At 44.1% G+C, this 27,156-nt stretch overlaps 1 protein-coding gene across 1 annotated transcript; it reads left to right on the forward strand.

The window, feature by feature from the left end:
- Positions 1–2,444: 2,444 nt before the first annotated feature.
- LOC311189452 (lutropin-choriogonadotropic hormone receptor) lies at positions 2,445–26,898 on the forward strand (the record flags this gene model as incomplete). The annotated part of the gene is made up of 11 exons (XM_084261116.1): positions 2,445–2,593; positions 9,034–9,105; positions 12,122–12,196; positions 14,438–14,512; positions 15,067–15,141; positions 15,258–15,335; positions 18,013–18,081; positions 18,736–18,810; positions 20,493–20,678; positions 23,023–23,103; positions 25,656–26,898. The coding sequence occupies 11 exons, from the start codon at positions 2,445–2,447 to the stop codon at positions 26,896–26,898; spliced, it is 2,178 nt and encodes a 725-aa protein (XP_084117242.1).
- Positions 26,899–27,156: the final 258 nt, after the last annotated feature.

Here is a 27,156-nt window from a genome sequence, read left to right on the forward strand (position 1 = left end):
TTTTGAGGACAAAATACTGAAGGTAAGGAAAGAGAAACACCCCTACAGCCTGCAGTATATTGGCATTACAACTAACCAGGTCTGGTGGAACAACCTCAGCATGTATCTCAGCCCCCAGGCAAGACCAGCAACTTGGGCATGACACAGGCACAGCAGTGCTCTGGCTCCTCCGCTCCTGGCTGGCACGACACAGAGAAGCGTAGTCATGTCCTCAAACACCACACGCTGCTCTAACACCCTTGTTAATAATATCCCTGAAGACATCTGAGCACCAGTGAAATTCTGCTAACCACCAAACGCTGCAGATAACGCGGGCAACAGCCTTTGCCAGGCAAAGCGTGACAGCAGGTGTCACTCGGTGGTGCTGCTCCCCGTGCCTCTCCAAGCTGGTTAGTCGAATGATTTCTATTTTGAAGATGCGTTGTTTTGCCTGACTTTGGGAGTACAGGCAGCCCTGTGGACAGATGAGCTATCTGGCAGCAGGGACTTTGCTTCCTGACATAAAATCTGCATGCAGCCAATTCAGGAACTGCACTGATCCTCAGGAACCAGCAGCTTGGCAGGACAAGTCTTGAGAAGGGACTTTCTTGGCTGTCCTCTGTCTGTCTCCTTCCCAAACCAGTATATATAAGCACATGTAAATAACACAAGAATATACCCTGATTTTTTAACACTGATAGTTCCTCCCGTAGGAAGCCAAGCTGCATGACCCCAGGCACCTGCTAGTGCTCCTGACACCAGCAGCCCAGTGTCAGGAAGGGAAGAAAAGACCTCGAGGAAAGTGCTCTTCACATGAGCAGGTCCTCACAAGGGTGCAATGTGGTCCTACATTTGTCAGCTGGCATGGTTCAGTAGGTCCCTTGCTTTCATAACCCCACTGCTTTCCTTGATTTCAAAGGTGATGGGGGGAGGAGGCAGACAGATCAATATAAAGGCACGTGCTAGCTGCAATTAGGTAGCCCATCCATCAGAATAACCCTGCTGTAGTAGTGGAGAAAAAGGGTATGCCAAGCGTAGCAGAATAAAGTGATGGAGTGCACCTCCTAACCATTGCAAGGTCAGAGTAAAAGCTAACATCACTGTCACTTAAAGTGGAGCAGATGATGTTGGAGGAAGAAGGTTGAGCAGGTGGCAGCTCTCTCAAGAGGCACAACAAAGCAGGGCTTTGCCACCCTACCCTCCTGTGCAACACTTGATTCCAGTTCCCCATCTGGGTGGACACAGGTCATGAGGTGAGACCAGGGAAGTTACTTGGCACTTGATAACTATCTCCACCTCCAGGCCCCCCACTGAGAATACAGGGATTCCCCTGGATCCTGTGCATCTCACACCTGTCTCATTCCTGTCTCATATTTAGTCCTAAACTCTGAAACCTGTAAAGAGCTTTGATTCCATGATTTTAAAGCAACACCAGAAAGCATCATCTCCAGCAGCATCCTGTTGTGCTGGATCATTCCCTCCTTCACTCTTCGACTTTTTCCTGGATACACTTGAGGACTAAGGCAGCTTTGGATGATGTACCCATACCCTTATAGTACGTTTGCAAACCCTACTCTGGGCCACAGTTGTCTTTTTTTTTGGTGGGTTGCTCCATCACTCACCATAAAGAGGGTCCTGATTTCTGACTATAGCTTCTATCGTTATAGCAATAAATAATAACAACAGCAGCCGCAGTAACAGCAGTTACATGGAAAACAGCCCCTCACAAAATGAATGGACCTTTGGGAAGATAAGTAGTACTGAGAACATGATTACTTCTTCCACGCAAAGGGCACAACTGACCATAAAGTAACCAGCCACGCGCCCTGAAACGCTGCTCTTTGATCACCCAGCAGGTGAATTATAATCCTTCATCGGTGGTACTGCGATGTGGAGCCATAAGAAAGCATTAGACGGGGACTTTTGTATCCCAGCCATTCCCACCCACTAACAGGGCTGCTGTACCTGCACAATAAGCATTTATACTGTGAAGGGAACTACAAGTTTTTCCCTCAGAGCAGGTAACACTCGGACAAATGGGGTTTCCAGGGCCCACCTCCCCACCTCCCCAGCTCCCACAACTCAACTCAGAGTTGAGTGTGTGCTTGGTGCAGACACCACCGGCCGAGTAACACGCCTAGGAACGGAGAGCATCACTCCTGCTCCCAGTCCTCCTGGGAGGGGACCGCGAGGACTGGGCTGCTCACGGAACTCCACGAAAACCACGGGGAAGTTTCCGCTTGCCACCCGCTGGCTTCGCGCCCAACTTTTCCAGGGACAGAGAACCGCTGAGCGAGAGCGCTCCTCCGGAAAGCCCTCGGGACCGCAGCGCGGCTCCCCCGCGGCGGAGGGCGGAGGGCGGCAAGCCCGCCCCGGGGCGGGGGGGCGGGAGGAGCCGGGGGCGCCGGCCGCGTCCCGCGGGGCTGCGGGCGGGCAGAGGCGGGAGGCGAGAGGCGCCGCCGACCATGGTGCCCGCGCTGCTGTCCCTCCTGCTGCTTCCGCCGCTCCTGCCCGCCGCGGCGGGAGGCCGCTGCCCGCCCCGCTGCGCCTGCAGCCAGGGCGCCCTGCGCTGCCCGCCGCATCCGCAGGGGGCGCTCCCCGCGCCCGCCCGCGCGTAAGTACCGCGGGGCGCTTTGGGGTGCGGAGCGAGGGCGGGGGGTGGGATGGATGCTCTTACCGCCTCGCCCCGGGGAGAGCGGGACAAACCCGGGCGGGGGTGCGCGCCCGCTCCGCGGGTCGGGAGGGAGTACGCGCTCCGCGGAACAGGGTTGTCTTCCCCATCGCCCCTGCGCGTTGGGGAACGCCGGCCGTGCGCTGTCCCGGCGAGGCGGGGACGGGGGGCAGTTTTTGGAGCATCAGCTACCGCCCCGCGGAGGTGAGGCGCGGTGGCGGTGAGCTTGGGGATGAAGCTTGACGGGGTTCGGACCTGAGCTGAGCACCCTAAACCTGGCAGGAGCCCGGGGCCGGCGGGTCCCTCCTTTGGAAGGAGACGCGCATCCTTTCCGGGCGCTTTCTCAATGGGCAAAATGTCGCACGCCCCAAACCGCATGGCATTTGCCGACAGCTCAGTGTCAGGAAGAAGCGGTACAGTTGCCTGAACTCTCTGTATTTGCCCGCCCTTGCAGGAGCCAAAAGCAGCCTGTCCTGTGCCAAACGCGGCACCGCAGTAGTGCTGGTAGAAAGAAACTTTTTAAACAAACCGCCATTCAAAACTTCCTATTTGGTCTTAAACTTTGTCATTCCGGAGGTTGGGTTGGTTTTTCTTTCACACACCTGTCTGACTTCTTGCAACTTCTTCTGTCAAAGTTTGTCCTTTAAGCCCCCCCTGTTTTAAAGCGTCAAAATCCTCTGGGCAGTGTTCGTTGCCTCTCTCATTCAACTCATTGACTAGTTAGTAGCTAATCTGGTAGTAAAAAAGCTGCACTAGCTTTTGACAGCTGTTTGGATCTCTTCAGAGTGGTCCATCACATCTTTCTGCCTATCGCTTCCCTGGGAATTAGGATTCAATTGTAACAAGAGGGAAGGCATTCCCTTCCCCACTCCCACACCATACTCCAAGCCCATGACCTAGTAGACTTGATATATGTAGGTATTCAAATGTTAGTTTGCTGTTTACAGGCTTGGTTACAGCACTGCTCTAGACAATCACAGCATCAAAATATGGGGTTAGACAACCACCAGGTAGCATGGTTACCTTTCTGTAGGATCCCTTGGTTATCAGTGCATGAACTGAGCGGGGGTTTTCTTATTATGCCCCTTTTGGTAACAAAGCCTGCATTTTCCATTTTCATCTGACCTGTTTGTAAGTTCAACATGCTTTTGAAATTCCTCGAGGATGATACTACCCCTGATGTCCTCTTTACTTTGTCCCTATCTCAAGAATTGGTAGCAGCAAGAAATTCTGCTTTGTATTAATCTAGAGTCATGTGAATCCTTCCTCCCTAGTCAGTTTTTAGAAACATCTCTGTACTGAATTTGTTTCTTCCCCACTTTCCTGTGTCACCTTAGTGTCAGAGAAAGTGGAGTCCATGATGGCTGGAGAGACTCTTCACAGTTATAGCAACAAGCACGTTTCTTCCCTGGTGTTCGTACCACATGCAGAGCAGAGAGTGGATCAGTCACATCAAGGATTCCTGCAGCAGCAGAAACAAATGGGGAGGTTAGGTTTTGCAGGGATCTAGGATGCTTATTAGGATGATGATGCACATCACACCCCAGAGGGTCTATTAAAAAGCTCTAAATTTAGGTGATTTTTTTTTTCTTTTTAAGTTTACTGTCTTATTTCTCTTTAGTGCATCTATCAGCCCAAGAGGAAACCACATCCCAGCCTCAGTGATCAGGTTAAAGACTGATAATGGGCTTCTGGCTACTGCCAGTTGTGCTTCACTCAGATGAAGAAGACTTGGTGATGAGCAAAAATGAGGGAATAATTAGGTCACTCCCCCCTCCACACACATCTCACTCTATGTGAGTCAAAGCAAGGGAAAGTTACTTTTATCCCCTCATAGTCACATCCACACCCATGTGAACCAGGGGTAGTACTTCCAAGTGCACTAACTGGGGAAGAAAATGCTGCTTCAGGTTGTTCCAACACAGTTTGTGCAGTTCCCCTGTCCTTACAGTAGTGACACTATAACACAGAACCCAGACCTCAGAGAAGTTCTTATTCGTATGGGCTGCCAAGAGAATAACACCAATGTGTAACTCCAGTTATACCTGAGCAGTCCAAGCCCTGGTGCTGTACTGAGCCATGCTTCCAAGTGTACTTTCAATAATTTTTACAGCCCAAGCATATACCCTGTAGGCAAATCTCAGCCATTTTTCTTTACTGGAGTTATTCTTGCCATGTCATGTTATTGCTGGAAGAGTTTTCAAAATTATTAGACTTTTGACAGCTTGCGGGATGATGTTTTATGCAATCTTGAGTTGCTGGAACTTTTTTTTTCAGGCTCCTGTTTTTAATTGGCCATCACAGAAATACAATAAACTCCATTATCTGCCACTTTTGTTTGCCGTTTTGTCTGTAGCAGCTACGTGTCTTCTCAATGTTAGGGGGAAATAATCTTGAATACACCATTACATTTTGAAAGAAAACATGATTTTCCTTCTTTGGAATTGTCAGGCATACCTTCATCTTTTCTAGCAAAATCTAAATGGATAGGCACCCAACTCCAGCTGTTCAGTAATGGACACTGGGTACCTAATACCATTCTACCCCATCGAAAACCTCATTTCATCACAGGGTTCACTATGCAGTGCCCTAGCATGTCCCCCTGTAAGCAGGGCTTATGCTTTAGGTTGTACAGATTGTGATTAATATCCAGCACAAATTCCAAAGCTTTGTGGCAAAAGGCTGAAGAAGTAGCCAGTTCTACCAAATCATCACTGTGGGCATATCTGGATCTTTGGGATTGACAGAGGAATTCAGTTTTAGGGCCAAAGTGTCTTTTGTAGGAGATAACATATTACCCATCATCACCTAGAGGAAAGTACTCTTGGCTGCTCGTGTGATATATCCAGCGTGATAGTTGACATTTCAGGTAGATAACGCCCAATATACAAGGCTTTAAAAATCAATGCCAGCACCTTACATTGCCCCCAGAAGCTGATAAAAATCCTAGGAAAAGGTGTGGTTTCAGTCGTAGTTACAATCAATTCCCAATCCTTCTGAGTTAAGTCCAAGGACACTACTTCCAGCAAGAGCCTACTTTATGCATTCAACTTCAGGGCATTAGAAATATGAGTCATCCTATGAAATAGAGATGCTGATACAGAACAGCCAACCCAGTTACAGTAATTCATTCATACCTGTTCCTAGAGGACCTGTGTTCTTTCTATTAATTTAATATCAGTTCAACTGATCCCTTTTTGCAAAAGGCCGATTCTGTAATACAGAGGTTTTACCCAGGGGTTGGAGTGGGCTCAGGCTTCGTGACCTTAGCAACAGGACTGCGAGTGGTTCTGTGGTTCTTTTGGTATCCGGACATCTCAAAAGCTTCTCATGGAGCTTGAGTCTACATGGTAGGGCAGGAGCAGAAGCTTTTGTTGAGTCAAGTTGCCTCTGCTATATCCCAAAAGCAGAAATAAAGGACAGCAGTGGTCTATCCTTGGGATAGACTACCCCATGAACATTTATTTTATAAAGAATGCTTACTGGCCCAGGTTATTCTAATAATGGGAAGATAACCATCTCCGCAAAAAAAAATCCACTCTATGATTTCAAAACAAAAATACAAACAAATGCTAGCTGAAGCGAGAAGGACAGTATTCTAGCTACCCTCCAGCCAGGGTCAAACCACCACACAAGCAAGGGCGGTATTTGGTCTATCTAGGTGCTGTTCCTGTCTCTCCCTTGTCCTTTCTCCAAGGATGAAAAGTCCCGCAATTACCCAGAGCCGCAGCATTGTCAGCTGCTGAATGGCAGTTGTGATAAATAAACTATGAAAGAAATACTGCAGTTTTTATTAGAAGTGCTAAAGTTCTTCCTTCAGCTAACAACACTCTTTCAAACTGGTGTTGGTAACTTGCATTAAAGATGGATGCACCCCTCCTTTCATGAGCTATTGAAGTTGGGTTGGTAGTCTGGGCAAGTTAGATGTATAAAAGCTTTGTAGCTTTGTCAAACCCAGTTTGTTCTTTCTTTTTTTGTCAAAAGTTTCCTCAGCTCTGAGAGATGAATAACTGGTCACACCGGAGTGTCACAATCTGAGCACTATCAGAAAGGAATCATCACTTAATTCCTGCCAGTACCCGCTTGAGTTTCATTGTGTGCTGTCAAAGACATCACTCATGTTCCCTAGCAGAGACTTCAACACATGAGATAAGGCCTCACTTCACTCAGCGCTTTGGAAAAAATTAAGCCTGCAACAAGCAGTTCAAAACCATTAACCTAAATGCTTATACATATACACAGGCTGGATTGCACTCAGCCAGCTAAAGGATCTTCTGCAAAGTGTTTTGAGTATAGAAACAGACATCTAAATGAACATGTTTCCCTTTAACACAGGCAGGATTTGAGATACAAACCACAAAGGTAAAGTGGAAGAGAATAGGGATGGGAACATTCACCTTTTTGGTGAATTTGAGATGCCTTTATGAGTGCTACACCAGTATTTCAAGGATTAAGATAGAAGGGTGATTATGAATTGCCTTTTTCCTCTGTTCATGCTGTTTTGTGAGATGCTTAATGGAATGTAGTAATGTCAATGCAGATGAATTCACAGTTCCAGCTATAAAGGTGAACTCACGAGAATTAAAAAACAAAACCCAATGAAGTTGAAATACAAAATGGATTAAGTGCTGTCATGCAGTTTAACTGCAGTACTTATTAAAAGTGCCAGGTCATCCCACTTAAATTTAATCGCATAGCCCAGGTGGATAAGCTTGGAGCACCATTGCCAAAGGCTTTCTGCAGCCAAGGGGGAGCGGGCTGCTCTGCGCCACGCACTACAGGAATTTACAACAGCCATGCTGCTCACCAACATGCTGCAGAGAGGCAGGAAGCTCTTGGGTTGAAGATTTTGATGTAATTAAAAGCCAAGACCTGCTTTTATTTACTCCCAGGGATATTTCTATTTCTTTTTGTAAATGATAATTTTTTTTGGCCTAATTTCACAAAAGGAATGTTTTGTTTTGCAAGCAGCCCCAGCTGTTGGTGCAGTTGTGAAGAGGTTCCTGCTGCCACAGTTATAGAGCATGAATTTCACAGCTTCTACTCTTTACTTCTTCCCCAAGTTATGTTCCTTTTGGCTCAGAGTATTCATCTCCACTACAGGGTTATCTCCACCTGTCTGTTCACTCAGGGGCAAATACATTTTTCAAGACACTTGGCTTAGTTTCATTTCTGATTTAACCAAACCTCTACACACAACACAACATACTAGCATCCATCTAGAGAGAGGTATGACCCAATTACCATGGCATCAAAAACATATATATCCGCACAACATCCCTGTTAGGAAGCATTGTTATTCCTAGGAGGGAGTCAAGGTGCAAGGAAACTAAATGATTTGCCCCAAATCATACAGACTTTTTGGAACATATCTAGGAATTGTCTGCCAGGCTCTTTAATACATCTAGATTTGTAACCCCAACACACATGACACCTGACAACCAGTGTGTGGCATGCTGGGTGTATATATATATATATGTGTATATATAAAAATATACATATATATAAAAACAAGTTGGTAACATTTTTTATTGTCTTCATATAAAGGATTATGGCAACAAAGAAAAAAAGCAGGTTATATGAATAGAACAGAAATATTTCAACCAAAAAACCTTGAGGAGGGGTTTTAAGGATGGAAAACAAACGTCTGACTAAATATTTATAATTATAAAGCAAAATGGAGCCATTATCTGTTTGCACAGAGATAATGTCTTGAAATATGTTAAATATTTTTCTGTGGCCATTATCAGGGAGAGTGTGGCAATGGCTAGATAAAGTGGCTGGTAAAATACAGTGATTCAGATGGGGAGTAGAACGGTAAAATGCAGATCCGTCTTCTGCATCATTACTAACATCTCAAGAGTAACTAAAAAATTAAAAAGGAAAACACACACTTACTTTTAATCAACTTACTACACTGATGAACACTTCTACACTTGCATACAGCCAGTGAATTCAGGGTGCTACATTGCACTGGTGCTGACGAGATGAGGAGAACACAGGCCAGTGAACACACAGATGCTGCTGCAGAGAAGGAGCTTTACACGAAAGCCACTTCTGTGGAACTAACTTTAAATAGCCTATAGCTTCCTTTGGCTGTGAATGTAATGGAGCAATTCCACCAGGCTATTAATTTGATACCTTATGATTGGTATTGATTTGACAGTGATCAGTCTCAAGTTTACCCTGCTGAGGAACTGACCGATATCCTTTGAATTCTGTTGAACTGCGATCCATGGTAAACAGATCAGACCCCAGGGGTATGAAAAGTGAAATAAAGCAGCTTTATGTGGTTTTGGTTTTCTGCCCACTGTAACACTATAATCTGTAAACAAGGAAGCACTGTGCCTTACAAACCTTTCCTCCCTCTCTTCTCTTTTCAGATCATTTACTCACCTGCCTGTAAAAGTAATCTCATCACACGCATTTGAAGGACTGAGAGATGCCTTCATCATGTAAGTTAACAATTTTCTGTAGGTTTTTCCTTAATTTCTTGCTATGAATTATATCATAAACCTCTACCCAACAAGATCTTTTTACAGTAATGTGAAAACGCATTGCTAAAATATACTATTGGTAAAATAAAACCTCACTGGGGAAGGACAGACATAGCATTTCTTTTCTCATAAGCAGCATGTAGAAGATTCTTTGGAAAGATACGGCTTTCAACAGTTGTTTAACAGATCACATAATGAAATATTAATCATGTTGGAGAGAACTGGTTACAGCCTAATAACTAATGGTAGTAGGTGCTTTTGATTGGCGGGGAGATAAATTTATATCATAAAACGTTATCACTGTCATGATAGCCAAGGTATTCTGTGATTATACATTTATGTAGCACCCAAATAAGTTATTTCCATGGATTTTTGCACTGCAAGATAAGCTTGGCACGGGATCAGCAGGACTGAACCCTTTCTTAGATTTTTTTGGTTTAAAAGTGCTGAAATATTTTACACCGGGTCTGTGTTTCTTCCTCTCCCTTGGCTTTGTAACTATTTTATATCAAGGACTTGGACCCCAAGGCTCATCTGACCACGCTTGGCCTTATTTATGTTGTTGTTCCAGCTGAAAGATGTCAGGCTTGAGTCTCCATTATTTGTTTGGTTTTTTTTTACTTTATCTGCATTGAGCATCCTATAAAGGACAAAGTTGATCAACACCAAAGCTGATGATACAGAACAGGGGAATGACCTTCCTCAGAACCAAAGCAGCAGCAGCACAAATGATGCCACTTTCTCTTCAAGGTTCACTTTTTATACTTCTCTTCAAGTGTGAAAAGCAGATACATATATATATATATCACATCAGATGTTAAAATATGTATTAGGTGGTACAAAATTTATTTTCAACAAAAAAAGAGGAAGTAGAAAAGCCTTACATTGAACTTTCTTGAAGGCAATGGCTTGAAGGATGAGGATAATGCACATGCCTGAACAGACCCAACTGGACTAGTTTAGTTTTCAACCATTGTTGGTTAAACAATTCCAGACAAATTATAAACTTACCTGTAGCTCTGTTAAGTAGAAAATAAGCTAAGCTCTGCTGCAGGTATTTCAATGAAATGAAGTATTATAGTAGAATCCAATGGTGATGTAGTATTGCATTCACTTGCATCTTAATGATTAATGAGAATTTATCATTTTTTCAGGCAGGAGATCAACTTAAATCTAGAAAGTTTCTCCTACCTGCATGACTTGAGGCTAACCTTTCCAAAACTGTATGCATAGACTATTCTTCACAGAGAACGTTTTGTTCATTGACATTTTCCCTTCCATAAAGAGAATTTAATTGATTTCCTTGCATCCTTTTAATGTATCTCTCCAAATTAACAGCGTAGAAATTGATGTATTTGTCTGAAGTAAATCTATAGAACACTCCATAATTTTATTGAGATTTAGTGTTACTTTGAAAAATGCGTATTTTTAAATTACAAATCTCTTAAATCATCTATTTGGCAACTCATCACCAACTGCAAATCAGATGGTAAATTATTCTTACTGCTATAACTCATTCAAACATACCTAAGTGGGAGCCAGCGAAAGACAGGAGGGATCCCACAGCAGGAGCATGTTTCACCCCCAGACCCGAAGGAGTGTTTGAGTGTTGTGAGCAGTCACTGATCCCTCTCTGTCCATGAGTCTCTGAGAATTGGGTGCTCAGCAGGCAACTTGTTCTACATCCATCTTTCACTTATGTAATAGAAAAAAAATAACAATCTCTCTGAATTCTGATCATGGGGGAAAAAAATATCACTAATATTTCTGTGAGAAATACATACATATTTAATATAGGATTTCTAATGTACCACCCCCCCTTTGCCACCACAAAGGGAAAAGCAATTCATTCTGGTCTAAGGGGATTTATGTCAACAGTGATAGGAAATGTTTTCTCATAGTTATGATTGAAATTCAGTAACTCTGGGTATTGTGGCAACACTGGCTCTGATGTAGATGTGGTCTGATTGTTTAGAAAGTTTTTTCTTTTACTTGAAAGTGTATAATCTTAGGTTTAGCTTGTGTGCCCTTCCAGTCAATTCTGTCAAGACCAAACACTGTTTTGAAGCCCTTTCCCCTATATATGCATCAATATATACTGTTTTCTTTCAGGAGTCAGCGTTGCATAACTACGTAAATAAGTCTTAACCTGGCAGGCATTTAACAAGCATCAAATAAGTGGATTTTTTTGGGGGGTATATTCAGCATTGGTTATTCTTAAGTATATGTGTAGAATAGGAGCATCAGTACATCAAAATCTGACAGCGCCTACAAAACCAGTCATGTTTCTCAGTGCAATGATGAAAAAGAGCCCCTTCCTTTCAGTTTGCATGTGTGCAATGAAAACAGCACTGAAATCCCCAAAATATTCATAAAGAGCACTGAATGTGTATTTGTGTATTTCACAGAATCACAAGGTTGGAAAAGACCTTTCAGATCATGGAGTACAACCATTCCCATCCTATGCTAAACCATATCCCTAAGTATCTGATCTACTCTTTTTCTAAACACCATAAATAAGTGCATTTCTACACTTGCAGATTAGATGACCACGGTCCTGACTAAATAATAATGCATGAACATCATGTCCTCCTTGCCCCAGCAAATAAATTCACTCAGCAGGACCAGTAAAAGATGTGAAAGGCTCACAGGCCTGGGCTCATTCTGCTTTCGTTAGCTCTGCCCCCGAGCCACTACAACTCACTGGGGAAATGGAGAGTGGCTATTAGAGAGATACTTATTCTAGAGAGTTGGCATAACCCTTTGCCAACACAGCAAGAGACCAGTGTGCCTCAAACCTGGTGGGCACCAGTTCTTGAGATGCCCGAGGTGAGCCATGGATGCTGCTGCCTAACAAGGATTGGGAGGGGGAAGCTGAACAACTGGGTTTTACAGAAGGAAATGTGAAGTGGAAAGCTGATTTCTGGTGACTCCTCCATTCACATATTGCTTTGTGTCTGCCTTTTCGTTACAGTGAAATCTCTCAGAGCGACTCCCTGGAAAGAATAGAAGCCAGTGCATTTGACAGCCTTCCTGATTTGTCTGAAATGTAAGCATCAGACAGACATCCATCTCATGATTTGGGATCATCAAGAAGTAAACAGGCTGCAGAGAAGTATTCTTGGACCAAATCTTCCTCTGTTACTTTGGTTGGCTTTGGATTAGGCTTATGATGAGAAATATCTCTCTTCAAAGTACCATTTAAAATAATGAGCAGTCTGTAAGGTCTAGCCGTGAAGATCTAAGTCATGCTGTGGGGACAGGACAAGGGGCAATGGCCTCAAGTTGGAGCACAGGAAGTTCCACACCAATATATGGAAGAACTTTTTCCCAGTGAGGGTGACAGAGCCCTGGGACAGGCTGCTCAGGGGGGTGTGGAGTCTCCTTCTCTGGAGATATTAAAGACCCATCTGGATGCCTCCCTGTGCAACCTGTCCTAGGGAACCTGCTTTGGCAGGGGGGTTAGACCCAATGATCTCTGGAGGTCCCTTCCAACCCCTACGATTCTATGATTCTATGCAAAGACATCCATGTGTAGTAGGTCCCACTGCATCCAGGGAGCTCAACAACAGGAGTGGAGCTCCGTGTCTACTTCTGCCAGCACTGTTGAGCTTTCTAAGTGGGGAAATAATTCGAGATGACAACAGAACAGCAAAATCTTCCTTCTCGAAGATGCATTTTTCAAAGCCCTGGATGTATGTAAATACATCTACTTAGCATGCATAGCTCTTCTCTTGCACACTAAAATATTACTCAAACAGAACATGTACTGATTCTAAACTTGACCTGCATAGCAGGGGCATCTGAGAGAGAGAGAATGAGTTAAAGCAATGACTAGAATGCGCTGAAATATTTAGTGAAATTGGAAACTGTAAATCTGGTTCAATATCTCATTAACACCTTTTCAGCATGATGACTGAGTGGCTTAAAAATGGTGAAACTGAGCGAGGACAAATCCCTCTTCCCCCACCCCCCCCTTATATGTGAGGTGTTGGAGTCAGTTACTTGCTCCTATAAACAAGGGAAACAGATTTATCTACTTCTGATTGGGTCCAACTTCCACTAGAATCAGTGGTGGATTTAAGGAATGAGTAAAAGATTTGACCAGATGCATTTACCTACAGTTTATGGGTAGGTTAGCTCTTTGCTTTTGGCAAATGACAAGCAAGAAAATTAAAGGGCTGCAGGAGACTAGCAAGAAATCCTGTTTGAATCTTGGATGGTCTACATGCCCCACATTGCAAGGGCTTAATGTCCCAAGCTGCGCTCAAGGCCGCTTCCAGTGGAATGTCAGGGTAGTTGGGCTCAATGGCATTCTTGGATTTGAACCTTCAAATTGTGTAAATCGTGCAAAGGGACAGAGCTGGGCTACAGCTACTAAGCTTTTATGCAAATGCATAGGTTTAGCAGTTAGCATAGCTGCAGACAGTACTCCTTGACTGAGAGGGCCTGTCCCATTTTTTGAGCAACCACTAGCAAACAGTATTTCATAGAATCATGGAATCGTTTAGGCTGGGAAAGACCCTTAAGATCATCGAGTCCAACTGTAAACCTGACACTGCCAAGTCCACCACTAAACCACATCCTTAAGTGCCACATCTACACGTTTTTTAAACACCTCTAGGGGTGACGACTCAGCTGCTTCCCTGGGTGGTCTGTTCCAATGACTGACAACCATTTTGGTGAAGAAATTGTTCCTAATATTCAGTCTAAACCTCCCCTGGCACGACTTAAGGCCATCTCCTCGTGTCCCCTTGTTACCACTGACACCCAATCCTCACATTCTTATCTCCCAGTTTATGCAGATCTAAGCAGGCATCTGGTGCTACTAGCCACTGGGCTAATAAAGACCATGGTGCTCTATCAGTTTAAACCACTCCAGGGATGGTTCCCAAGGAATCTGGCTCCAGGGCAAGGACCAGGCCTGTGTACAGCTCAGACTCCTTGCTCAGGCCAGGTGCCCCTGAGCCCCAGCACTGTTAGGCACACCACAAGCCCCGAACACATACACTGAAGAACCCTCAGACAATGGCAATGCTGACTCCCACCACTGACCAGGATATCCAAACTGAATTATCTTGGCTCACTGAACCACAAGCATACAGGAGCCATTACTTTTGGCTTGTAACTGCTAGGTTACCAATAGTGCCTCAAAATGGACTCACAGTATGTTTGTAGAAAGTTTGCTTGCAGCAGCACTGCTATCTGACAAGGCCAGTGGCTAGCAAAATTCAGAACCTTCCCAAATGTATGATAATTATAATACTGAAATCTTTTTCCCTCGTTACAGATTAATCCTGAACACAAAAAATCTGTTGCACATCGAGGATGGAGCGTTCAGAAACCTTCCAAAGCTAAAATACTTGTAAGAAAGAGTTATGCCTCCTCTCTGTTCACCTTTCCCCTCCCCCTGGCAAAGGATTAGACAAATTACAGTAAGAAGTACAAGGAAGAAAGTTTTTAGTGTGTTATAGTACACTAAAAGTACATACATTGTTTACAGCAGCTTTAATGGGCAGTTAACCTATATGGAGGTCTTTCAATAGGCAAGGAAAAAAAAGTAACCCAGGACAAGACAGTAACGGACAAAACAGGAGTAAAGTCATCAAATTAGTTCTGCTAATTGCTTCTTTCTAGAATAAAGCTTTCAGAGAGAGAAGATACCACGCAAAAGGTGCAAGTCTTCCTTGTGCTTAATGTAGCAAGAACACATACTTCTTCTCCAGGACACTGCTTGAGGATGCCACAAAATTTAATTTTTACAGGCCTTACAAACACAATTGGAGTCTAATTAAAAATGATGGAATTTGTCACTCACCTTTTAATACACCGTTAAACTCTTACTGACTGAGTTTGCTTCATGTTGCATCCACTCTGGTAACCTTTCCTCCTGTAAATAGGAATTATGCTTTTCTCTAGGAGCATTTGTAACACTGGAATAAGACAATTTCCAGACCTAACACAGATCTTCTCATTAGAGGCTCATTTTATTTTGTAAGTAGAGACCCAACCTAACCCAGCTGTGAAGCTGTGAGTCTTTCCATCTTGTTCCTGGATCACTGACAAAAGTATCTTCTTTCTTCTTTCTTTCCCCCCCACCTCTCCCTTAGGGAGCTCTGTGATAACTTGCGTATGACAACTATCCCACGAAATGCCTTCCGGGGGATGAGCAATGAATCACTGACACTGTAAGTAACATAGTCCTAGCTCCAGCTTCCTCTGTGAGGCTAGCACTCCTCCTGGAGAGCAGCTCGACTTTAGGAAGATCTTGACATCCATGTCTGCGTTGCGAGTTGAATTTGAAAGGCTTAGGAAGCTGAAGGGTGTTCTTCAAGCTGAAGAGCTGGGCGTTATGCTAAAGCTAAATTCACTTAGGGGAAAAAAATAATACGGGGAGGAATCCAAATCCTCATCTTCCATGCAATGGTGTTTTTAAAAGGACTGTGACAAGACAAGACTGGAGGACAGAGTCTCTCTCCCCCCCTCAAAGATGCAGTTCTTGAAATAGTGCTCTCGGGGACCAAGCAGGCTGATATTATTAATCAGGTTTCCTCCAAAGAAGAAAGAGAACAGCAGAAAGTACCAATGCTTGTTCTTACCCCAGTTTCATGTGGCTCAGCTTGTGTTGATTGCTGTCTCCCCACCAATGAACCGTGAATTCATTGCTACAGCCACCTGTGAGGCAGGTGGATTTGATGCTGAGGTGCCCCACTAAGGACACAAAAAGCAGCAGAAAGCCAGGGTGAGGTGTCATCTGCCAGCACAGTGAGAACTGCGTATGGATTCTGCAGGCTCCTTGTCATCATAAAAACTTCCACAAAGAAGTGCTGAAATAGAAAAGCTGAAATTGGGGTCTCCTGAGGAATGACCAGCTGAGTAATAAGAAGGCAGCAGCATCAGGCCTCCCTCTTTGTGTTGTACCCACAAACACCAGTTTGGAGGCTAGCAAAGCCAACCAACCTTTGAGGACCAGACTGATACTTAAAAGGCAGTGCTCATCCAGATAGGGAGCCTGGCTGTGAGACAGGCATGTACCACCTCCATTTTCCGCCCCCAGAACCAATATTCACTCCTGCATATGAGCTGTGCACACACACAAGTAAGTGCAGTCACCTGGAGTGGACCCTTCATCGGGCTGATGTGCCAGCACGACAGTAATCTCAACACAGATTTTATGTACTGACCAATACCTTCTGAAACTATCAGAGGAACTGACTATAAACATGACTGAAGACTACTCCACAGTAGTCTTGAAGAGGAGCAATTTCTTAGTTTAGGGCATCATTTCATCTTATGAGCCTCTTCCCTACCAGCAAGTTCTCCAAATAACTTCAGCAGAATTATGATTCTGTTAATGGTGCAAGAAAATGAACATACAAGAGATGGAGAAAGGTGCTTAAAATTTTTACTGTATTCCTAAAGTGTATTAAATGGGAGGGAGTCTAACTCAGTCATGAAAAGGCCAATGATCATTTTTATCCCAGTTTTGTGATAGGGAGCTCACCACAAGAAGAAAGGAATCACCTTATCAGCAGCTTCATAGTTGTAGAGCTACATTTTAACTCCACCCCATGCAGTTAACTGTAATTAGCTGAAATAATTCCAGCTGTTGCAGCATGGTCTGGTGAAACACAAGCAAGCTATGAAGGTGTAAAGTCAGCCTGAAGCAACAATTTGCACTACAGATAGCTAGTTCAGTCTTTCCAACAGCGAGTGTTTCATGTGGATGGCTGATCCTACACATCTTTGAGATTTTTTTAAGGAAATCACTAGTTTCAGCACTGTGATGAGAGAGACCCCTTCCCATAGGCATTGTAGCAAGGCACTTCCAGCTTTCCTTAGGAGCAGGTTCCAAAGCCCCAGTTTCTGCTCTCCCCAAACCAAGTGGAAAAGCAGCAACAGAAATTTTGTTTGCTTTATAAACTGCATGAAATACTCTTTTAGGACTTAATATTAAAGAAAACTAAAAACTATATACAAATTATATTGACATTATATTGGAAGCATGAACTTCATCTCACAAACAGATTTTTCTCACTGAAATCAGTAACTCATAGGTTAGATCTCCTAATTAAGAAAAAGAGCTGGACCTGAGGTGCAGCGGAGCCCAGCCTTTAGGTTATCTGGCCCCAGGATGGGGATTTAAGAACCCATGGAGGCACCAGCTGCCACTGTGCAGCACAAGGGACAGCAAGGTTTCCATAGCATAAATCAAACCTAGCAAGGCTACTTTGGAGGGGCTGACAGCTCACTGACTGCTGGATGATGCACAACTCACACGTGCCTCACTGCAAAGCCATCTCTTGGGCTCCTGGGAGATTTGTCAGAGAATCACACAGAATCACACTGAATCACAAGGTTGGAACAGACCTTTAAGATCATCAAGCCCAACCATTCCTGTCCTATGCTAAACCATATCCCTAAGTACCTCATCTAGCCAGGGATGACGACTCAACCCCCTCCCTGGGCAGCCTGTCTGTTTACAGAAGATCAGCAATCTAGTAGCACCCTCTTGGCTCTAGAGTTGCTTTCCACCTGATGCTTCTCTAGCCCTCGCAGTCTTCCATTTACACATACCAATGCCACAAAATCCAGGTCTTCTGCCTTCAGGTTGTCTGCTTGCCTGGAATAATGTCATGTTGGATCTCAGCCCAAGGCAAGCACACATAAGGCTCTTGGAAGGTGTTTAGGGAATTTAAGCTGGAATTTCACCTCAGAGTCATGCAATAGTCTTCTAGGTTCTTTATAAGCCAGACCCTCTAATTGTTAAAATGAATGCAGCATTAAGATTTGAAACCTGTAGTACACAACAGAATCTCATCTTTTCCAAATCTTTGTCCTTTACATGTTTCTTTTCATTCCCAGAAAATTATATAAAAATGGATTTGAAGATATCCACAGCCATGCCTTCAACGGGACAAAACTGAACCAACTGTGAGTATGTTTCCCTTCCTCAGAATTTTTTTAAACAGTAAGAGTCCAAATACAGTCAAAGTCTCTTCCTTCAGCTTAACTGTCTGTCTTGCATTTCCTGATACACATCAGTAAACTGGATGTTTTGGTGTCATTACTCAGCTGGTAATCCTGCAGCACTCGCTGCTTTTCCTGAAACACCATCCCCTAGAACGCCACAGCTTTTATAAGAAAAAGCTCATGATTTTTAAGAAGATTTAATAAATGCTGAAACTTAATAGCAGTGGTGGAAAGCTTGAAACCCTAGCCCAAACTGAGGAACCTACATTTTACATCTGGAAACCTGGATAGTTTTTAAATCACTCTTACGTGCTTTGGGACCAGCCTGTTGGTTTGGGCAAAAGTCATGCTGCATTTTTGTACGCTGCTACTGCCACAGAGGAACCAGGCTGGTTGTTCCAGGTTTAAGTCAGAAGTTGGCAATGATTGGGATCAGATGTAGATGATAGTGGTCTGGAGGCATCAGAGGAGGGAAAGGTCACATGAGAAATACAAGATGTTGGAACAACCACTTCTGTGATAGAAGAAAGGATTGAAACAGATGGGGAGAAGAAATTTTAAAAAAGGGTTCTTTTAAAATACAGATGTAAAGAGAGTTAATGTTTGATTCCACAGAATCCTGAAGGACAATTATAACCTCAGGCATATACACAACGACGCCTTGAGAGGGGCCACAGGGCCAGATGTCCTGTAAGTATCCACTGCTCACATTTACCTGGGTTTATGGGTGTCCCATGGGAACTGCACTGTGCTACATTGGGCTGTGTCATCTCAGCAAACACGGGCTTCGAGTCTGAAAGGAGACTTAATCTCTTACCCTCTGCTTGTAAACCAGAAACATGTCAATGAGATGCTATGAAATTACAGCTTGGAAGGCTCAGTCTGCACCATGTCATAGAATCACAGAATCGTAGGGGTTGGAAGGCACCTCAAGAGACCATCGAGTCCAATCCCCCTGCCAAAGCAGGTTCCCTAGGACAGAAAAATATCAAATGTCAAATGCTCATCAGCCAGTTCCAGCATTGTGGCATTGACCTCCACCTTTTAGATACTTCAGCCTTTGCTTTACCTGTGTCAGATCCTCCTGATCCTATTCCTCTGTTTTATATTCCGGCATTGCAAACTAACTTGTCTTCTGGTAGGATGACCATGTTTTTATAATATATTATTTTAAAATTTGGTTATAAAAGTGAACTAACTGATTGCATGCTATAAGCCTGTGCTGAATAAAACACATTCTTATCATCCTCATGCTTTATTAATCAGATACTTACTGGAGGGCTGCACCGGCTGTAACTCCATGCAATAAAACACAATGGGTGGTTCTGTAAATACCACTCTCTGCTGCACGTGCCATTTTGTTCCTTTTATTGATGCTCTACAGTACATGGCCTTAATAATATCACTTTGGTTAATTGTAGCCTTTTCACCCCCTGTTTAATGGTCTCTGAAAATCCCTAGTCACGTTGATGGCTTTTCCTCACAAAAATAGCCCCTCTGAAGTTACTCTAAGCCAAACTGTTTGTCTTGGCAAAAAAATGATGGATACTTTTATGCATTTTAATTAATAACCATTTAATTAAAGCACCTAGAACAGCCCTTCAGAGCCAAGCAGTGAGCCAGGAGGGTGTCCTGAACGTTAGCTGGCTGGAGACTCACATTCCTAGAGAAGAGAAGGCTGCGGGGGGACCTCGTTGCAGCCTTCCAGTCCCTGAAGGGAGCAGAGAAACAGAGGGGAATCAGCTTTTTAAAAGGGCAGACAATGGCATGACAAGTGGGAATGGATTGAAGCTGAAGGAGGGAAGGTTTAGATGAGATATTAGGGGGAAGTTCTTTACAGAGAAAGTGGTGAGGGGCTGGAACAGGCTGCCCAGAGAGGTGGTGGATGCCCCGTCCCTGGAGGTGTTCAAGGCCAGGTTGGATGGGGCCCTGGGCAACCTTGTGTAGATCCAGACCTGGAGGTTGGTGTCCCTGCTTGTGGCAGGGGGGTTGGAACTCTCTGGTCCTTGGTGTCCCTTAAACCCAGACCATTCTATGATTCTACGATTCACCCACTTTCTCTGGCCTAAAGATCCATCCCTAACTCCATGCACGGTGGCTTTTCAAAGAGGTCAGGGCCCAGCCCGTGGGACGGTGGGTTTTGGTGACACAGGACACTGTGAGCTCCATGTCTCACAGGGGGCTCTTGAGTCACAGGGGAGTTCTTACCCCATTGCTCTGTGCTCATGTTTCCAAGCTGTGTATCAGGTGCTGAACCAGCTTTGTGGATTTAGACCTTTGTGAAAAAACAAGCAGCTGTCACCTACTGTCAATGCTTTGGTGGTATTTTTATATGTATGAAAAGAAAAGAGAATGCTCTCTCTATTTCACAGGGATATTTCTTCAACAGCACTGGAGTCCCTGCCTAGTTATGGGCTCGAGGCCATTCAAGTCTTAAATGCAACGTCATCTTACTCGTTAAAAAGACTGCCACCACTGGATAAATTCACCAGTCTTCTGGAAGCTGTTCTGACATATCCCAGCCACTGCTGTGCTTTTCGAAATCTAAGGACAGAAAAGTAAGTCTGAATAGCCCGTTATTGTGTTGCCATACTTCAGAAGCTCCAGAATGGCAGAGCTGCTTTCTTCAGCTCACAAGGGTTTTGATTATCCTTATTCCAGTTAAAAGGAAGCTGTGCTATGCAGGGAGGCCTTGCAGAAAATGACAGATCTCTTCTATAGCCAGGAAAATCACCTCCGTTTATATTAGAACAGAAATGGATCCCCTTCCTGTGCCCAGGATCTGCCAACAGGAACATATAAGTTTGCTTAAAGCTTATCTTTTTCTTGGTATCTCAATTAAAAAGCCTAGTGGCACGTGGAACTCCATGGATGCCTTGTTGCCCTAAAAACACCAAAAGACACCCCCCGCCCCCACAGCCTTTACCTATGTAGCTTTTTTCATGCAGGTGATATGATGACCTCATAGAACAGGCAGACTTCCAATTACCCACCAAAACAAAGACCTGACTATAGCCCCAAGAAAGAGGTTTCCCAGTTTAGTTCCAGTCATTTCAGGTAACAGTGGAGAGTACTGTTCACCCTGCAACTGCAAACCATGGCGCAGAGAGATTTGCATCTGCTAATTTGGGGCAGTCAATCTGAGACAAGCAGAGCTAATTTTTCAGCACTTTTGTTTCAAAGAAATCAACCCTCAGTTGGCTTTAGGCAGCCAAAGCAACTCCGGATGAGTTTAGTTGATGTTACGGGGATGCCTCAAGTCTCATCTGTCTCAAATGAAGGCTACAGAAAAGACACACTGAGCAGTCGTTTGTGGGAAGGCTGATCTGTGTGACTGATATGCCATCCCATCAGCACTGTGTTGCAAAAGCAGTCAAATCTGATTCTTTAGGGTAAAATTAGGAGTGATGCTATGTTATCTCTGCCTACCTCATTTTACTAAGTGGTTCCTGCTTCTGCAAGAGCAGAGGAAAGGTCCTGCAGTCAAGGGTTTACTTTGGTACCAAACCCTGATTCAGTCCCAGATCAAGTCTCTGTGCTTATTAAATAGGACCAAAACAAACCCCCTTGTATTAATTCTGATGACAATAACTACATTTCTGATACTATATTAATTTTCAGGTGCTTGACTTTGCAATGTGATCATGCTTTATCAAAACAGGGGTGCTGGTAGTAAGTCACTTTCTTATATTTAGTGACTGTTTTCTTAGTAAATTAGGGGGAAAAAAAATCCTACAAATCAGGAAACTAGATTGCCTCCCTAACTAGGACAGGAGCAGGGTTCAGGGCAGTGCTGTTGGGCTGCTACCTGTCCACAGAGACCTGTCCACTGTAAAAACCTGTATGAGCAACAGGCTGCTACCTTCTATGTGACCACATACAAAGGAGTGAGAGGTAGATCTCTGGCTGTTTTCCTTGTCATCTACTGATGACAGCAGAAAACCACAGAGACTGAGACCACCCAAGATCTTCCTAGGTTACACGGGGAAGAGTCTTCATGTGATCATGTATTCTTATGGTCAGAAACAGCTGCAGCCTGTTTCTGTCTCCTTCTGCCCCCTTCTGTTGCCTTTTACACTACATACAGTCATCCCACGTGGTTTTTACTACCCCTGCCCCATGTCAAGTTTCTGATCAGAATTGGATCCATGCCCTCTCTGATCAGTGAGGTATGGTCCCAAGGTCACAAGGCAAGCAGGTTCAGTCAAGTCAGCATCACAGACATTAGGGAAATAAAGTCTTCAGACCAAACTTTCTATAAGCTTCTAGGTGTCTGATTATCTTAAGAGTGCACAAAATATGGTGGTTTTGACAGCTCTTTCTAATGTTGTAGCAATGAGGTCAGACAAAACCATTTCCTTTCACACTGGTAGAGTACCTGGTTTATAGTTTCAAAGCCTCAAAACCAGAGTTTTTTTACAAATATGCCATCTTTCAACTTGTGCTTTTCAAATTGCAAGCTGGAAGTAAAGCAAAAGCTACTTTCAGACCCCAAACAGTTTTTAAAATCGAGTATCAGGCCACCTTCCCAGCTTTTGTTAGCATGCACTTCTCTAAAAGCCAGCATAACTACTACTGTTGATGCTGGTGGAGAATCTGTCCTGTTTCAATAGAGTGTTTCCTAAAGTAAAACATACCTTTGAATTCCAGCTCAAGTTATTTCACTATATAAAAAATACATCACAAACAATAACTGAGCTGAAAGACCATCCTTATGCTCCCCCATGAGGTATGGCCTACTGCTGCAGTATTTGAAGCCTTCTCCTCCCCACTTCCAGAGGTCTACATGAATGTTCACACTGCTGCGAGGCCAACTAGTTTACCTTACATGCCTTGTAGAAAAGACAAGAATTTGGTCAGAATCCATACTGAAACCCGACTTTCTTTTCATCCTTCTTTCAGAAAAAACTCCTGGCTTTCCATTTTTGACAACTTCTCCAAAGAGTGTGAAAGCACCATGAGGAAACCAACTAATGAAATACTGTAAGTACCTCTCTGCATACAGATGCTGGAAGTAGCAAATATGGACCTCCCCCTCCTGCTGTTGATGTGGTCTTTTCTAGAACAGTGTATCTTGCTGCCGATTCAGTCACCCTTGCAAGCTGCACAGTGCTAATTTTACTATCATTAAACCAAGATTTGTGATGTTGATGTGGAAAAGGAAAGGAAAAAAAATAACCCATAATTTCATGAGCTTTACTCACTCCAGCTTCTCATCTGAATTCTTTAAAAGACTTTCAAAACAGTGATTAAATATTTAAGAAAGTTAATGGCCTACGTGGAGACTTTTCATGCCCTGAGATAGCTGCATTTGTTTACATGATTCAAAGAAGAGCTGCTAATGATAATTTTTTTGGTTTTGCCTATAGAAAGGATAATTAGTAGTCTGCATGTCAGTAGTTTTCCGTGGCAGAAATAGAGTCCCTGAGTTAGAAGTTTGGTGACCCCATGCAATTGGTTTACCTCTTCTAAATGTGTCTTTCCACAGTTCCTCAGTTCTGTTTGACAGTGTTTAGCACAACAATGAGGAAGGCTAACATCATTAACTGTTGTGTTGGCCACAATGACACAGGCTATATACCAGTATTTAGCAGAGAAGTTCAAGGATTTGCAAACATCCGTCCCTCCACAACTAAATGGGTGACCTTGGTACTGAGATACTGACTTCCTTGAATATCATGTTGTTGGTTGATTCACAAGGCCTCCTGCAAATTTTCAGCCTCTTAAAAATCAACAGCTGCTGTATTTCTCTTAACACCACTTCTCATCAGCTGCCTGCAGCTCCTTTGAGTGCCTCACTTAGTTGGTCCTGTACAGTCCACTCCTTACTGCAAAACTGAAGCCTTCAGGCCTACAAAAAGCCAAAGTCCAGGCAGCCAACAAGACCATGAAAATATTGCCTCTGTCAAGGGTGGGGAGAAGCAAGGTGAGACAAGGAGGTAAACACAGAGCCTTGGATCATGTTATAAAAGCAAGTTTGTAACAGTGAGGAAGAGATCACACAGTGAGGAAGACATCACACAAATCACCGGTGCCTACACCAGAGTAAGACCCCATCTTCAGGCTAGCATCTGTTGTACTCCTACTGCACATTGAAGTCTGCCCCAGTCTGTTGGTTCCTGAAGTTTTGCCAAATCCCAATCCCAGCAGTTCTCTGAGCAGACATTATATTAAGCAAATGAAAGTAAGGTCATGATTCACAGGCTGAAAGACTGCAAGCTGAAAAGTTTGGGAACTACAGCAGAAATCAGTTGAAAGTCCCGAGCTTTTATTAGGGGAGAGGGGAAAATAACCCAAACCAAAGGAAAACACCAGCTTGCATTTTGCAGCTTTTTTACATGACCTTGCAGAAAGTAACAATATTTTTTTAATTATTAAATAGCCATACTCCCTGATTTTCCAGTTTAACTCAGGCAAGTAAAAGCAAAACATCAGGTACTTTTTTATGTAAGAAGAGAAGAGTTAGGATAACAAGACTGGCAAGCTATTTGCCCAAGAGGAATCACTTAAAAGCAGCTCAGCTTCATTTGTCATTTAAAACCCCACACCAGAAAAATAGTTTAAAGCACATGCTTCAGTAGATGTGGAAGTTTAAGCATGTCCTGAAGTTTTCCCAAAGCTACCGGTGTTCTGAACAGTTTTTATCCATAGAAATGCTTTTCAGGTCTCACACTGCAAATTGGGTGTTTGCTGACCAATTACAGTTGGGATGACTGAACAGTTGTGTGAGAGGCACCTATTCTGGCAGGGAACAGAATCACAGAATCGTAGGGGTTGGAAGGGACCTCCAGAATCATAGAATCATAGAATTGTAGGGGTTGGAAGGGACCTCGAGAGATCATCTGGTCCAACCCCCCTGCCAAAGCAGGCTCCCTAGGAACCTGGAGAGTGTGTGTTTTTATTGATGACCTAGAGATCAGAGAGATCTATTTTAAACATACAGAAATATTTTTAATTAGTAATCATGTCCAGTCTAAACTTAATAAATTCCTAGCTATTGACATTATCTAGTTAACCATGTGCTTCTACTCCTCACTCCGTAACACTGTGAACATCAAATTCCTCAGCACTTCCCAAGTCACACATAGTTTTGGGACTTTGTTCAATGAGTGCGTTTCTTAGGAGAGGCAAGGGTGCACAGTTAAAATCCTTGGGTTACTTTTGTTTGGCTTCTGTAACTTCTGATAAATAGGTATACATCAAACCTATAACCTATCAATTCGAGTGTTACTGCAGTTTGAACTGCAGTCAACTGGCAGCTTAAGACAGCTTGCTGACAAAGCAATGGAGATAAAGTACTTACAAATGAGTACGTGGTGTAAGAAAGCATTCCCATGGATGCGACTACGATTGCTGCTGCTCTCCAAGGCTGCTACCAAAACAAAAGGCATCCTTACAAGGCTTCATTACATGTAAACACCCTGTAGAAACAACTATTACCGGTTCTATTTTACAAGAGCGCACGCAGCACGTAACAAACAGTTCACTTCTGTCTGGGACACGGACACCCACACACACGACTGTTCTTTTAATAGTTACAGAGATGGCTCTGGCAACACGTCGCTGTGGTCAGCAGAGAAGAACCTGTTCGCAACAGATAAAGAAGCCTCTCCTTACAGCTACTCAGACCTTTTTGATGACGGCGAAATGGCTGGCTCGGACTTTGAGTATGACTTTTGCCAGCCCAAGGTACTCACATGCACTCCGGAACCAGATGCGTTTAACCCCTGCGAAGACATCCTGGGATACAGCTTTCTCCGAGTCCTGATCTGGTTCATAAACCTCCTTGCCATCGCCGGCAATTTCACCGTGCTCCTTGTCCTCATCACCAGCAACTACAAGCTCACCGTTCCTCGCTTCCTCATGTGCAACCTGTCCTTCGCCGACTTCTGCATGGGCCTCTACCTGCTGCTCATCGCTTCCGTTGACGCCCAGACAAGCGGCCAGTACTACAACCACGCCATAGACTGGCAAACAGGCAGCGGCTGCGGCACCGCCGGCTTTTTCACCGTGTTTGCAAGCGAGCTCTCGGTGTACACGCTGACGGTGATCACTCTGGAAAGGTGGCACACCATCACCTACGCCATGCAGCTGGACCGGAAGCTGCGACTCAGGCACGCCGTGCCCATCATGCTCGGTGGCTGGACCTTCTCCATTTTAATAGCAGCGCTGCCCCTCCTAGGGGTCAGCAGTTACATGAAGGTCAGTATTTGCCTACCCATGGATATAGAAACGGGTCTTTCCCAAGCCTACATACTGCTGATCTTAGTCCTCAACGTTATCGCCTTCGTCGTCATCTGTGCTTGCTACGTTAAGATTTACATCGCTGTTCAGAACCCAGAGCTGGTGGCTGCCAATAAAGACACCAAGGTCGCCAAGAGGATGGCAATACTGATCTTCACGGATTTCACCTGCATGGCCCCCATCTCCTTCTTTGCCATATCTGCTGCCTTCAAAGTGCCCCTCATCACGGTGACAAACTCCAAGATCTTGCTGGTTTTGTTTTACCCAGTCAACTCCTGCGCCAACCCGTTTCTCTACGCCATCTTCACCAAAGCCTTCCGAAGGGATTTCTTTCTGCTGATGAGCAGGCTGGGCTGCTGCAAAAGCCGAGCGGAGCTTTACAGGATGAACTATTTCTCTGCTTACGCCTCCAACTGCAAGAACGGTGGCTCAGCCACAGCCCCCAGCAAAGCCTCACAAACCCTGCTGCTCCTGTCAGCACTGGAGAAGCCGTATCCTGCAGTACGAGGCAAGCTGTCTTGCAACAAAAACTAAACCCGAGCGCCAACAGACACAGCACTTCTCAAGGCCAGCTGTAACTATGGTAGCTACTAGGAATTATTTTCTATTATCTTGAACAGTCCTCACTGAATAAAAAATGCCAGTTGGCAATTCTTACGCAAGGTAACTGTTCTGATGCTCAAAGTGATGCTTTCCCTTTCCTGCTTTATGTATAAACGATGGGTGCAGAAGATGACTCTTAGGCTGCCGTGGTGTGACCCAGCAGGCAGCTAAAACCACCTCACAGACGTT

This window comes from Gallinula chloropus (assembly GCF_964237585.1).
Source record: "Gallinula chloropus genome assembly, chromosome: 3".
Classification (NCBI taxonomy): Eukaryota; Metazoa; Chordata; class Aves; order Gruiformes; family Rallidae; genus Gallinula; species Gallinula chloropus.